Source organism: Capra hircus, chromosome 18, assembly GCF_001704415.2.
Source record: "Capra hircus breed San Clemente chromosome 18, ASM170441v1, whole genome shotgun sequence".
Lineage (NCBI taxonomy): Eukaryota > Metazoa > Chordata > Mammalia > Artiodactyla > Bovidae > Capra > Capra hircus.
The window spans coordinates 3,338,710-3,353,302 of NC_030825.1; the positions used below are offsets into that span (position 1 = coordinate 3,338,710).

General features: G+C 41.8%; 1 protein-coding gene across 2 annotated transcripts in view; it reads right to left on the bottom strand.

The window, feature by feature from the left end:
- Nucleotides 1-13,794, bottom strand: part of RFWD3 (ring finger and WD repeat domain 3) — a 35,295-nt gene extending 21,501 nt beyond the window's left edge. For both annotated transcript variants that reach the window (XM_005691792.3, XM_005691791.3), the window contains exons 1-4: nucleotides 13,670-13,794; nucleotides 8,671-9,250; nucleotides 1,667-1,869; nucleotides 802-872 (exon numbers count right to left, since the gene is read on the bottom strand). In XM_005691792.3, the coding sequence (XP_005691849.1) occupies nucleotides 802-872; nucleotides 1,667-1,869; nucleotides 8,671-9,248 (852 nt within the window). In that variant the 5' untranslated portion in view covers nucleotides 9,249-9,250; nucleotides 13,670-13,794. The remainder of the gene's footprint in view (nucleotides 1-801; nucleotides 873-1,666; nucleotides 1,870-8,670; nucleotides 9,251-13,669) is intronic.

Below are 14,593 nucleotides of genomic sequence, written 5' to 3' on the forward strand. Positions count from 1 at the left end.
CAGGCGAAGGGCACAACAGAGGATGAGATGGTTGGATGGCATCAACAACTTGATGGACATAAGTCTGAGCAAGTTGTGGGGAGTTTGTGATGGACAGGGAAGCCTGGCGTGCTGCCGTCCATGGGGTCTCAAAGAGTTGGACACAACTGAGTGACTGAACTGAACTTCCAGTTATAAAATAATAGACCATGGGGATGTAACATATAGCCTAAGGAATGTGGTTAATAATACTGTTATAGGTTTGTATGGGGACAAATGGTTACTAAACTTATTGTGGTGATCACTTTATAATATATGCAAATGTCAAGTCACTTTGCAGTACACCTGAAACTAACATTGTATGTCAATTATATTTCAATAAAGAAAAAAGTATGCATATAAGTAAATTTACATGAGCATAATTTTTCTGAAGAGAATAAATAAAAACAGAAATATACAAAAAGTGAATCAGTGATGTTTCAGAACTGGCAGGGTCCACAGTTTATATAAATATGTCTCATATTAAGGACAGTGATGTTATTTTTAAAAATAAAAACTGTTTATCTCATAGCAAGCATTCTGCCAGACAGTTTATAAACTGCATTCATATCTGCTATTTTAATTGATACATAACCTTGTTAGGTGGGCAGGACAAGTTTTCAAACCTTCCCCTACCCTCTGTTTTTAAACCTAAGGGTAAGCAGTCACACAAATAATGAGTAACATCTGGACCCCCTGCCTACAAAGTCTGTGAGTTTTCCATTTTAGCCTGCAGTCTCCTTTTTAAAGGTAAATGCAAATTTAAAAGGATGTTCATATTACCTGTTTGGGGAGAGTGTCTTCTCCACCAATACATGTAACTTCTTGGTCTGTTGAGATGTCTTCTAGTTGCTCTGTCAAGTTGTTTCCAGAAATGATGGGACAGGTAACATATAAAAGACGATATAAGTCAGGCATGAGGCTAGCAGCAGAGCCTAACTCACCACAGCTTTCCCTTTTACAGCAACACTACCAATTAGAAATGGCAGGGAGAGCAGATTCAGTCTCTGGTTGGGGAACTAGATCCCGCATATCAAGGAGCCAAAAAAAAAAAGAATTCACTGATGCTATTTCAATCTAAGACCCTATGAATACATTCATTACTTTTTTTAATGCTCAAATTGCCCCAAAATATTCAAAGTGCCCTAAGCCACTAGGTTCTCTTTCAAGGTTGCACCTATGCCTACTGACATAACTGTAAGACATACAGCTTTGCTTTCTACCACAATAAAATGCCCTAGGCTCATCCTGTATATCTCTTATCACAGACTTGGAAAAGAGTGACCAATTCAGTGGGTCACAAATCACATAAAATTGCAAGCCAGATAAAATTCTTTCTGTATAGTTATGGCCAGTGTAAGCTCATGGCATCAACAACTCAACGGACATGAGTCTGAGTAAACTCCGGGAGTTGGTGACGGACAGGGAGGCCTGGCATGCTACAGTCCATGGGGTCACAAGGAGTCGGACAGGACTGAGTGACTGAACTGACTGACCGAGTGTAAGTTCTGTACTATAAAGCAGTAATCTATGACATCCAGAGTGAAGAGGAAAAGTATCAAAACACAAGTCTAGAGTTTCTAGCCTCTGGAGCCTAAGCTTTTCGGATGTTGACCTTGTGAATGAAATCTGGATAAAGAATACTCACCTTCTAAAACAACAGCTTCAGGCTCCTCTGCCTGGGCAACTCCCTCCTCAAACTCTGTGGAGCTGTCACTGTCAGAATCAGAACCACCTGATACCTGCAAGTCATCAGAGACAGGATTCCTAGTCTCTGAACCGTAAGAGGTGGTTGACGAATGAGGCTGGGTCCTGCTCGCTTGAAAGAAAGCATCCAACGGTGCTCTCAACCTATGCATGGAGAAAGACAACAGAATTCTAGTACAACATACTATCATCACAAGAATAATCAACAGTAATCTGGAGGTAAACCCTAGTCATTTTAATCATCACCAGGCCACTAAATGTTGAAGTAGGAACAGAGATTCAGGCAGATGCTGACTGGACTACATATGCTCTTTCCATTCAATTATTCCATTAGCTCACACTGAAGCTTGACCCTTCTGCTAAAAGCTAATCTTACTTTACTGGTACTTCTTTTGTCAGTATCTTTTAAAGACATGACTCATTAATACATTAAAAGAAAGAGAGAGAAAACTAACTCAGCAATTTGTCTGCTGATATTAGGGGGCTGAAAAGAGAGTGGGCAAGATAAAAAAACGGCCCTGTTGATCAAATACAGCCTCATGAATTCTGCTGCTGCAGCTACTCAGACCAAGGTCTTTGGGGGTATTAAGTCTGGCTACAGTCATTATTGTTTCAACTCTCATTTTAAGCCATTTTTCAAGTTAAAAATGCCAAAAAAAAAAAAAAGTTTAAAGTTCTCTCTTTTGCCCACTCAAACTTTCTGTTGAGCTCTCCAGCGATTTTTTTTCCATTTAGTACATGTGTCAACTCCAGTATTTCTACTTTGTACATTTTTATAACTTCAGTCTCTTTATTAAAATTGTCTATCTGGTGACACAGTGTTTTATCTTTTGCTTTAGTTTTTTGAATATATTTAAATAATCTAGTAAGTTCAACATTTTGGTTTCTTCATAAACATTTTTTTTCCCGTGTAATGATTATACTTGCTTTACATGTCTTATATTTTCTTGAAAATTGGACATCTCATAAAGCATAATGTGATAACTCTGGAAATGAGAATTCACCGTTCCCAGGGTTTGTTGCTGTTATTTGTTATAGTTGCTACTGTTTGTTTAGTGACTTTCTGAAGTAATTCTATAAAGTTTGCATTCTTTGCTATGCGTGCTGCTTAGCTTTGTGCTCAGTTCATGACTAGACAGAGATTTCCTTAAACACCTGGAATCAATAAGCCTCCCAGTCTTCACTGAGGTATCTGACGTGTGTGTTGGGGCACATCATCAATAATCAGCCAGGCAGGTGACAACTCTACCTTAGACTTCATTTCTTGCTTACGCAGAGCCTCAAGGTCAGCCAGAGATGAGAGCCAACTGCCTTAGTGCCTTCTTAGGCCTTTCTTGAGCATGGGTACAGCTGCACACAGCCCTCGCTATGTATGTGGCCTTTTAGATTCCCAAGAATATGTCAGAACTTTTTAAAACCCCATATGAAGATCACATCCCCCAGCTTTTCCTTTTAGGCTTTCTGATTAGTCTAATGTTTGCCCCAGTGACCATCCACTGCCTCAGGCAGATCCTGGGGAATAGGCTTTAAGCTTTTAGGACTAAGACAAGAATAACCTTTCAAGTGGCATTTTCCAGGAAATCACTGAACAGGTGAAAAAAGATTTCTTTGCCACTGAGGTTTCAAAGTACCTCCAATTCCATTCTACTCTCTCTAGTTGCTTCTAGGCTACTGCCCTTTTCTGTGATTACAGGCAGTTTTCAAGACTACTATGGAGCTGAGAAATAGATTTAAGGGCCTAGATCTGATAGATAGAGTGCCTCATGGAACTATGGAATGAGGTTCGTGACACTGTACAGGAGACAGTGATTAAGACCATCCCCATGGAAAAGAAAGGCAAAAAAGCAAAATGGCTGTCTGGGGAGACCTTACAAATAGCTGTGAAAAGAAGAGAAGCAAAAAGCAAAGGAGAAAAGGAAAGATATAAGCATCTGAATGCAGAGTTCCAAAGAATAGCAAGAAGAGATAAGAAAGCCTTCTTCAGCGATCAATCCAAAGAAATCGAGGAAAAGAACAGAATGGGAAAGACTAGAGATCTCTTCAAGAAAATTAGAGATATCATGGGAACATTTCATGCAAAGATGGGCTCGATAGAGGACAGAAATGGTATGGACCTAACAGAAGCAGAAGATATTAAGAAGAGGTGGCAAGAATACACAGAAGAACTGAACAAAAAAGATCTTCACGACCCGGATAATCACGATGGTGTGATCACTCACCTAGAGCCAGACATCCTGGAATGTGAAGTCAAGTGGGCCTTAGGAAGAATCACTACGAACAAAGCTAGTGGAGGTGATGGAATTCCAGTTGAGCTATTTCAAATCCTTTGAAAGTGCTGCACTCAATATGCCAGCACATTTGGAAAACTCAGCAGTGGCCACAGGACTGGAAAAGGTCAGTTTTCATTCCAATCCCAAAGAAGGCAACGCCAAAGAATGCTCAAACTACCACACAATTGCACTCATCTCACATGCTGATAAAGTAATGCTCAAAATTCTCCAAGCCAGGCTTCAGCAATATGTGAACCGTGAACTTCCTGATGTTCAAGCTGGATTTAGAAAAGGCAGAGGAACCAGAGATCAAATTGCCAACATCTGCTAGATCATGGAAAAAGCAAGAGTTCCAGAAAAACATCTATTGCTGCTTTATTGACTAGGCCAAAGCCTTTGACTGTGTGGATCACAGTAAACTGTGGAAGATTCTGAGAGAGATGGGAATACCAGACCACCTGACCTGCCTCTTGAGAAATCTGTATGCGGGTCAGGAAGCAACAGTTAGAACTGGACATGGAACAACAGACTGGTTCCAAACAGGAAAAGGAGTACGTCAAGGCTGTATATGGTCACCCTGCTTATTTAACTTCTATGCAGAGTACATCATGGGAAACGCTGGACTGGAAGAAGCACAAGCTGGAATCAAGATTGCTGGGAGAAATATCAATCACCTCAGATATGCAGATGACACCACCCTTATGGCAGAAACTGAAGAGGAACTAAAAAGCCTGTTGATGAAAGCGAAAGAGGAGAGTGAAAAAGTTGGGTTAAAGCTCAACAATCAGAAAATGAAGATCATGGCATCTGGTCCCATCACTTCATGGCAAATAGATGGGGAAACAGTGGGAACAGTGTCAGACTTTATTTTTAGGGGCTCCAAAATCACTGCAGCCCCCCAAAATGGTGACTGCAGCCATGAAATTAAAGGACACTTACTCCTTGGAAGGAAAGTTATGACCAACCTAGACAGCATATTCAAAAGCAGAGACATTACTTTGCCGACTAAGGTCCGTCTAGTCAAGGCTATGGTTTTTCCTGTGCTCATGTATGGATGTGAGAGTTGGACTGTGAAGAAGGCTGAGCACCGAAGAATTGATGCTTTTGAACTGCGGTGTTGGAGAAGACTCTTGAGAGTCCCTTGGACTGCAAGGAGATCCAACCAGTCCATTCTAAAGGAGATCAGCCCTGGGATTTCTTTGGAAGCAATGATGCTAAAGGTGAAACTCCAGTACTTTGGCCACCTCATGCGAAGAGTTGACTCATTGGAAAAGACTCTGATGCTGGGAGGGATTGGGGGCAGGAGGAGAAGGGGACAACAGAGGATGAGATGGCTGGATGGCATCACTGACTCGATGGACGTGAATCTGAGTGAACTCTGGGAGTTGGTGATGGACAGGGAGGCCTGGCGTGCTGCAATTCATGGGGTCTCAAAGAGTCAGACACGACTAAGCGACTGAACTGATGGAGCTGAAGAGAATGGGAATAGGGAATGCCACAAAGCTCACAGTTCTTACTGAGACTCAACTGGCTTTCTTTGAGACTCACTCACTGAACTGCTACAAGCACTGGATAATTTCCAGAATACTGAAAAAGTTGATTTTGATAAATGTTGCCAGTTGTTTCATTGATTCGATACAGAGGATTTTTCTGAGGTCCTTATTCTGTCATTTCCACTGATGTCACTCAGGTTTGTTTTTTTTAAGAAAATGCTAAGCAAGTTTACAAATTTATTTTTAAGAACTATGCATGAACAGCAACTATAGCTACTCATGAGGATAAGCACATAAGCACAGCATTGCCTAAGAACATTTGAACTAAATGAAATATATAATAAAGTTAACCTATTATATGCATAGGGCTTCCCTTATAGCTCAGTCGATAAAGAATCTGCCTGCTGCAATGCAGGAGACCCAGGTTTAATTCCTGGGTCGGGAAGATCCTGTGGAGAAGGAAATGGCAGTCCACTCCAGTATTCTTGCTTTGAGAATCCCATGGGCAAGGAGCCTGGTAGGCTACAGTTCATGGGGTCTTAAGAGTCGGACATGACTTAGCGCCTAAAGCATCATCATTACATGCTTATCAATAGCATTCTATATAGAAACCAGCAAAAATTAAGTGATTAATTTTAAAAAATCACTCATTAATATTGCTTTTATTAGCAAACAGGCATTTCCAAGGTCAGGAGGGGACTATGAAGAGCAACTGGGAGACAGTGCTTAGGAGTATAGTCTTGAAATCCTCTTCTTTTCCTGCACTAATCATCTCTGGATTAAATAACAGTAGAATAAATTCTTGCCCCTTGCTTACCCTCTGTAGTCCTAGATTCCATAAGCTCCATGAAAACAGGTACCCTGATCTGTCCTGTTCAGATGTATGTATCTCCAAGGCAAAAGTTCAGTCTCTCACATAGTGGAGTGTTACAAATATTTGACGAATGAATGATGACGCTGACAGTCAGAATCAAGCAGCCTCAAACAAAGAAATAGGAAAGGAGTTTGTGACCTTGATTGAGAAGTAATTGGGAAAAATATCCCACTAGGTAGGTTTCCCCAACGTGGTGGAGCCTGAGGCAAAAGCATCTCACCTTGGCCCAGGCTCTCAATACCTGGTGCAGGGGTAGTGTGTCAGGTGAGTAAATGCCGCCAAACACCATAATGAGAATTTCACTTCAGGATATTCAGAAGGTATAAGCAAATCAGTCCTGGGAAAGCTCAGACTTCTTTGTGAATTTAGTGTGGAATTAATTTACAACGCAATATTTAACAGCAAAAAATTTTAAGTCTCATTTATCAGGCTCCAGAATCCATGTTTTCTCTGCACAGTTGCTTTGCCTTGAAGGTTTATTCTCTTTGTGGAGACAGACAAACTGACATAATTTAACATCTAAATTATGTAGCTCAATCCCTGAGCACAGATTCTACACACATCAAGAAATTTTCTGATTATAGAGTTTGGCTTCTGTGTGTCAGTATCCTCTAGGAGAACCATGGTGACAATGCCAGAGAATCTGGTCTCTGTGCTGTTTCTAATTTTCTCTGTAAATTGGCACCTGATTTATAAGTGTCATTCTCCTGTGAACTCATTACACTAATGTCCCCAACCAAGTGCAATCCCCTCACCCACTCACCCAATGTATGAACAACCAAGTCTGAGGACAATTTAAGAGTCCTCTTCACAGTTCCTGAGGATACCACTCTCAACTTTCAGCCCCCTTATTATTTCAACAGGGTCCCCAAATTGCACTACAAGGTACCTTCGTCTATGACACAAATATATGAAATCCTACTTTGCTTTGAAAATCATTGTAAATGGCACCTTAAAATAACAGAGTAGCATGCACTTGCAACTCCTGTCAACACAGAACTTCTCACCCTTGATGGATCACATCCAGCATTGACCAGGCATTAGAGACTACAGCCACAGTAACAGCAGCCCTGATACACTAATCAGCAGGATCCATTGAAAAGGATGCTGAAATCCAAAATGAGAAGGCACAATTCCAATTCCAGGGTTATCTCAGTCAAGTCATAAATCACCCCATCATCTTCCTAATTTGTAAAACACAGATAACAGATGGCCCAGCTACCACTGTTTAGTGCCATCTCATTCTTTTCAATATTTATTTTTTATTATTTGTTTGGCTGTGCCGGGTCTTAGTTGTGGCATGCAAACTATCAGTTGCCACATGTGGGATTAAGTTCTCTAACCAGGGATTGATCCCAGGCCCCCTGCATTGGGAGTGCAGAGTCTTAGGCACGGGACCACCATGGAAGCCTCTCATTATTTTCACAGTGTTAGAAAAATGGATCTGATTGAAGCTTCCTTTATTTGATTTTGTAGACAACAGTCAGATCCAGGTTCCAACATCAGCTCTAACTTCCTCTGTACTGTCAACTCCGAGACCCTGAATAGATCATTCTCTCAGGGTCCAAATTTCTTTCACATTTAAAATGAAAAGGTTGAATTCAATTTCTTTCAACATTATGAAGACATTTAGAGAGCCAACTGTGGAACTAAGTATTTCAAATAAAGCAGAAGTTAAAAAACAGATTAAAATATAGACAACTGTTATTCTTCATAATAACTGTCAAGACTTGACAGCTAACCCCTTCAAGAGGCAAGTTCAAACCAAAACCTATGGAAGAAAATTATTTTTAACTCTACAACACAGTCTCAGGAGAGGAGGGCTAGAATGTTTCCCACTTAGTCAGATAAGTTCTATATTAATTCACACTCTACTTTTCACAAGGGTTCTCTAAATCCAGCCTGCCCATCTTACAAAATCTACTGTACCACTAAGTGGAGTGCCAATGAACAATGAATCTTGGGCAAGTGGAGTGGACTTGCAAGTTAAATATATATATGTATATATTTGATGTACAAGAGACAAATGATCAAAAGAAAAGCCAGCCTCTGCAGACACCACTGCTAACAAACTACCAGCAAGTTTTCAAAACCTATCTGTATACCTTTATCCTCTCCACTACTTTGTGAAGTAAATAAACCAAGTAATTTTATTTTCATCTGATTTATGAGGTACTGGGGGTTCCGAAAGGTTACCCGACTTGCCAAGTCACAGTGCCAATTCCTGGCAGCACTGGGGCTATCATCAGGGCCTAAAGTTCATAATTCCCAATCAGGTACTAATCCCACTATTTACATTTCTATTTACCTGGCACTGTTTGTCCTCTGGGACCCTCCTGCTCTTGCCCTCCGTGAAGCAGAACTCCTCCTATTCCTCCTCGCTCTCACGGGCCCCACACTGCGGTCTGAAGTTGGTCGCAGGAATTCCAGCATGCCATGAAGTCTCTGCAGCCCACTGATGAAGCTGTTCATTGAATCCAATGAAGGCACTTGGGGAGTGCGGTTAGCACCAGATTCCAGCCTAAACTCCTCTAAAACTCCTGGATTGAGGTTCCCCACAGTCTCTGTTCCTGAGAGCTCCACTTCCTCTGTCAGATCAACAGATATCTGCGGAATAGGCGGAAGCAGCGGCACTCTCTCTGGGCTGTTGATCACCTCCTCAGGAATGGGTTGGAGCAGGGGTGGTCCTCCTTCGATGCTGACCACCTCAGCAAGTATAGGAAGCAACACTGGTGGTCCCTCCTGGTTGCTGACCTCCTCACTATGAGGAGGCTGGAGCAGGGGTGGTCCCCCTTGGCTGCTGACCACCTCAGCAGGAGCAGGCTGATCTGCAGCACCATGATCTAATTGCACCTGAAGATCATATTCCATTGCTTCATGAGCCATCACTGAGGAAGCAATATTTGTAAAAAGTATTAGTAAAATGTATCAGCTACGTGGCATGTTTTATCTAATTATGTCTATCATTTAATACTTGTTTAAGATCATTCTTGACAAAACTGAGAAACTTCAAAAGATGATTTTAGCTCTTTTCTTATAAGGACTTTTAACCAGTTATCCTCTTTGCCCTTCGAAAACATAAAGTCATGTGATCACAGCACTAGTCTTTAAAAGAATCTATAAAATAAGAGAATTGAACTATTGAAAATAATCCCCCAGATCTCTTGCAGTTCTGTCATGACCTATATATGGACATTTACTACAACAAATGCATCCAATGCTATATTTAATTTTAGCAGGCAATATTCATCTTTCATGGCACTAAAGTGCAAAAAATAAACACAGAAAGAACATTTCCACAAAATAACTCAATTAACAACTCAAAATAGAAATTTACCTATTTCCTCCAAAAAGGCTGGGCAACCTTTATTTACTTCAACTTTTTCATTACTTTTGTTTTCTGTCTCTAAGTCCATTTGTTAGTCCATTCAACAAATATTTATTAAGCACTGGTTATGTTCCTTTCATTATTTGTTTCCTGTCTCTACTCCACTACGTTAGTCTATTTTTCAAGAAATATTTAAGCATCTGTCATATAGTCAGACACTCCACAGAGGCAAACAGATAACTGGACAAGACCCAGCATAATACAATTTACATTCTAGCAAATGAGAGAATAAACAAATCAATGTGAAAAATTATATATTGTGCCATTTGGTTTTGGGAGTGGGGGGCAAGACACAACAGTGAGAGGTGGCCTCTTATAAGTGAAAATTAAACCAAGACAAGAAGGATTAAAAGAAGTTGGCCATATGAAGAGCCAAGAAAGAGTTTCAGAAGAAAATTAATACAAGGTGTCTGCTAAGTATGGGTTTAGTGCATCAGAGAAACTAGGAAGCCCAGCATAACGAGAATAGTAAGAAAGAGCAGACAGTATGAGGTTTAATATGAAGAGTGAAGTTGATGATACACAACACTTTCACTAGAAGACCTTGGTAAGGAGTTTCTTCTGCGTTAGGAATGGACTGTAGGGGAGGAAAAGTGCAGGCAAAGTGACCACTTTATAGGCTATTATGAGAGTATAAACTAGTGGTCACAGAGGCAAGACTAGTAGCAGTGGAGATGGAACAGTAGACAGCTTTAAGAATCCTCAGTATAGTCATGCCACTTAAAATCTTGGGATAGATTAACTACCTAAGAAGGAGTTGAGATAAAAGAAAAGCAGGCCAAGGACCAATACCAGAGACATTAAAAGGATAACAGTTATAGGAAGAGAACCCAGAAACCAAGACCATGAGGTAGGAGAAAACCTGGGAGAGTGTGGTGTCTTGGAAGAATGATGCAAGGAGGGGACAGTCAAGTGTGTCAAGTGCTACTGAGGGGAAGAATGATCACTAGATTTAGCAATGTAGAGGTGACAGATAATCTAGAAAAGAGCTGTTTCCCCAAAGTGATGAGTAGAGGCCAGACTGGAGTGGTCAGCATAAATGCAGAGAAGTCCAATAAACACAGCAGATAAAGTATGTTTTTCTTTCTCAGTCATTTCTGAAAATCCATGAACATGACCCCAATCCCCCTGCAAGAAACAGCATTAAAAAAAGAATAAATCACAAGCACAAAGCAAAGAGAGTATGAGACATACAAATCAGTTTTCCGTACCAACAACTGATAGGACTGTGTGCTACTGAAAAGCAAGCTAATTTCCACTGAGGGAACTGTAGAAACCACATATCACAGAAGATAGCATTGAAAGATGGAGATGCAAAGGAGGATCAGCTGAAAGCCTGTGAAAGTAATCTGTTCCTCAAGGCAACAATAAAAAACATCTCCCTCTATGCTGCAGAAAACTGGAATTTTGAACCACACAGACTTAAGACCAGCAGTGAAAACAAGGAGTTAAGTAAAATTCTACAAACTTTCACAAGTGTGAAACACTTCCAACCCTTCTCCCCAGCTGCACAAATCCAGAATGCAATATTCTGGTTTTTACACATTCTCTATGCCTCAAGGCAGGAGATTAGAGGACTGTTCTCTAGAGAAAACCAGCTGAAGAGAAAATATCTATAAATACTAACGCTTGTAAATCTCAAGAAAATGGCTGGGTCTCTGTCCTTATAGCTAACGGTAAAAGTCCCTTGGTTGGTAAGGTTCAGTCATTCGTACACAGCTTCCAATCAGTCTTCTGGGGCGGGGGAGGGGGGGGGTGTCTCTCTGCAAAACAAACAGCCAAAGAACAACTGACATTCAAGAAAAGCCTCCAACATGAGAGACCAAAGCAGACAAAGAGAAGAAACTTGGAAAAAAGAAATGTGATGAAAGAAATGGTAATAAGTAAGTAAATAAAATAAATCCAAACTTAAAATGCCAAGGGAAAAAAATCAAAATAAAAGCTTTAATAGAAGGATTGTAAAATAAACCTGAAGAACTCTCAGAAAACAAAAGACAGCAAAAAATAATAATATTAAAAGGTTAAGTCAGAATACTTGACTAACTGAAGTACAAGAATGAGAACTCAAAATGGAAAAAAAAAGTGAAGCAAAACCTCTGGTCAAGATGGAACCATAAACTCTCTTCCCACTAAGAATCCCAATTCAGTAAATTTCCTCAAAAATTATGCTAAAAAGAAAAAAGGAGACTACAGATGAAACTCCATTATTAATTCCATCCTTAGGGCACTTAAAAATATGCAAAACCACACTACTATATGGATTTATAAATATAAGGTAGTATAAAAAAGCCCAAGCATGAAAAATACCCAGTTAAGGAGCGGGAAGGTGCTGGGTTACCTATGAGGCTTTGACTATAGAATTTATTTATTTAAGAAAAAGAAAGAAAGAAGAACGCTACCAAAAGGTCAAAGTCAAAATTTGTTAGATAGGGGTGGTGAATGGACCAATTTTTAAAAAATTATTCAGATTAAAAATTATACAGATGTGTAGAACAGTCTTTTGGACTCTGTGGGAGAGAAAGAGGGTTGGATGATTTGGGAGAATGGCATTGAAACATGTATTATATCATATATGAAACGAGTCGCCAGTCCAGGTTCAATGCATGATACTGGATGCTTGGGGCTGGTGCACTGAGATGACCCAGAGGGATGGTACTGGGAGGGAGGAGGGAGAGGGGTTCAGGATGGGGAACACATGTATACCTGTGGTGGATTCATGTTGATGTATGGCAAAACCAGTACAATATTGTAAAGTAATTAACCTCCAATTAAAATAAATAAATTTATATTTTAATAAATAAATAAAAATTATTCTGTGCACTTTTCAGTATGGTTAACATTAAAAAGTGAAATTTCTTCCCATGATATGCCAGTTCTGATTAGAGAACAAAAGTTCTGGTGAGATGTGAAAGGCCCAGAGCCAAATCCCAGCCTCATTCATCGGTGTATCCTACACAAGAAGTACACAGCAGATGCTAAATACTTACTGAATTACCCACGATACATACACCTAAAAACGCAAAACCAATCAACTTCTAAGAACGTATCAGCACCCAATATTGACAGACAGAAGAGATAGAGAACAACGTCATCCTGGAAGAAAGTTCTCTACACGGCCCCGTGCTGGAGCAAAGCTTCCCCATCAATGTGGGCCAACACAAAACCCGCCAGGCCTGGGGTTGAGCAGGGGCGAGTCGGCGGGTCCCCGCCATGCCGTGAGCAGCCCGTAGACATCCCGTGGTTTTCCCAAGCTTTCTTACTCAGATTTCAACCAATGTCCACGCTAGGCGCGATGAAGACTCCCAATTAAAAAGACGACGAGGCGCGGGCGGGGAGTCGGGCCGACCTGGGTTCGAATCCGTGTTCGGTCACGTCCTACCTGAGGACCTTACCTAGGACGGTTGCCCAGCTTCCCTGTTCGACTTATTCGTCTTTAAAAAGTGGGGATAATACAAGTATTTACGTCACAGTGTTGCTGTGAGGTAAAGCTGGATAGAACGATAGGTCTTTCGTTCAACTTGAAAGTGAGGCAAGTAGCGGGCACTCCGTGTGACAGCAGTTATCTGCACACGAAGAGTCCGAGGCTCCGCTCCCGGGAGAGCGACCAGGGACCTCTGACTCCGGGCCAGCGACCTCTTGACCCCAGCCCTGCGGCGAACTCTGCTCCTTCCAGGAATCCGGAGTTGCTTCCTTCCCCGCCCCACCCGCACCTCGGGGGCCGCCCCAGCAGCCCCGAAAGAACGGGAATTTAGGTGCCTCGGCCCCGACCGTTGGGACCGCCCGGAGCGCCCAAATCTCCTCAGACCATCGAGTTCAAGCCCGCCCCCAGCCCAACTCGGGCCCTGCGTCCAGGGACCCAGGGGAAGTCGTCCCGGACCCAGACGCCCAAGGCCTGGGGAGAGGCAAGTGCCCACCTCACCTGAAGCCAGAGCACACGGTCAGACTCGCCAGGTCGCGGGAGGCGCAGCAACCGCCATAGAAAAACTTGCCGGACTGGCTACTACAGCCACTTGCCAGCAGCTCAAGCCGCCCGCCTGAGGTGCTGGCTCGGCCTGTTCCTATTGGGCAGCAGTTCCAGCCGGTAGCCAATACCCTCTCTTCTTCTTTCTTTGGTCGCCGCTGACTGAAACAGCGGCGCTCTCATTGGCTGACCCTTCGTAAACGGGGTAGGCAGGACCACGCGCAAGGAAGCCTCGTACAATTGGTAGAAATCAACGTCCGTCAACACACGCCCAGCCCCCAAAGAGAAAAACGGAAGAAGGCTTTTACCGCTCTTTGTTTGAACTTTGTGGCGGGAGGAAGTTGTAAGGGAAAGATTTTTTAGTCCATTTTGAAAAGATGAAAATATTAAGACTGTGCCTCATGCTGTTTCGCCTAAAGTCTTTGGTGAAGAAGATGCCTGTCACCAAAGCCAACCTTAGCATTTGTACTTTTTTTTCATCTTCCTGCCTTTAAGGGAGCTTCTACTGAGCAAGGTTAATATGAGGAGAAAGGAATTTTATTTTGTAAACAAATACAAATATTATGGAGTAGAAAGAAAAATATTTTGAATGATTCTCACTGTTGTATAAGTAATGGCAGAGGAGCCATTACTTATATATACCACCTGAAAAGTATATACCACCTGAAACTATCACAACATTGTTAGTCATTTACGCTGCTGCTAAGTCGCTTCAGTGGTATCCGACTCTGTGTGACCCCATAGATGGCAGCCCATCAGGCTCCCCCGTCCCTGGGATTCTCCAGGCAAGAACACTGGAGTGGGTTGCCATTTCCTTCTCCAATGCATGAAAGTGAAAAGTGAAAGTGAAGTTGCTCAGTCTTGCCCGACTCTTAGCGACCC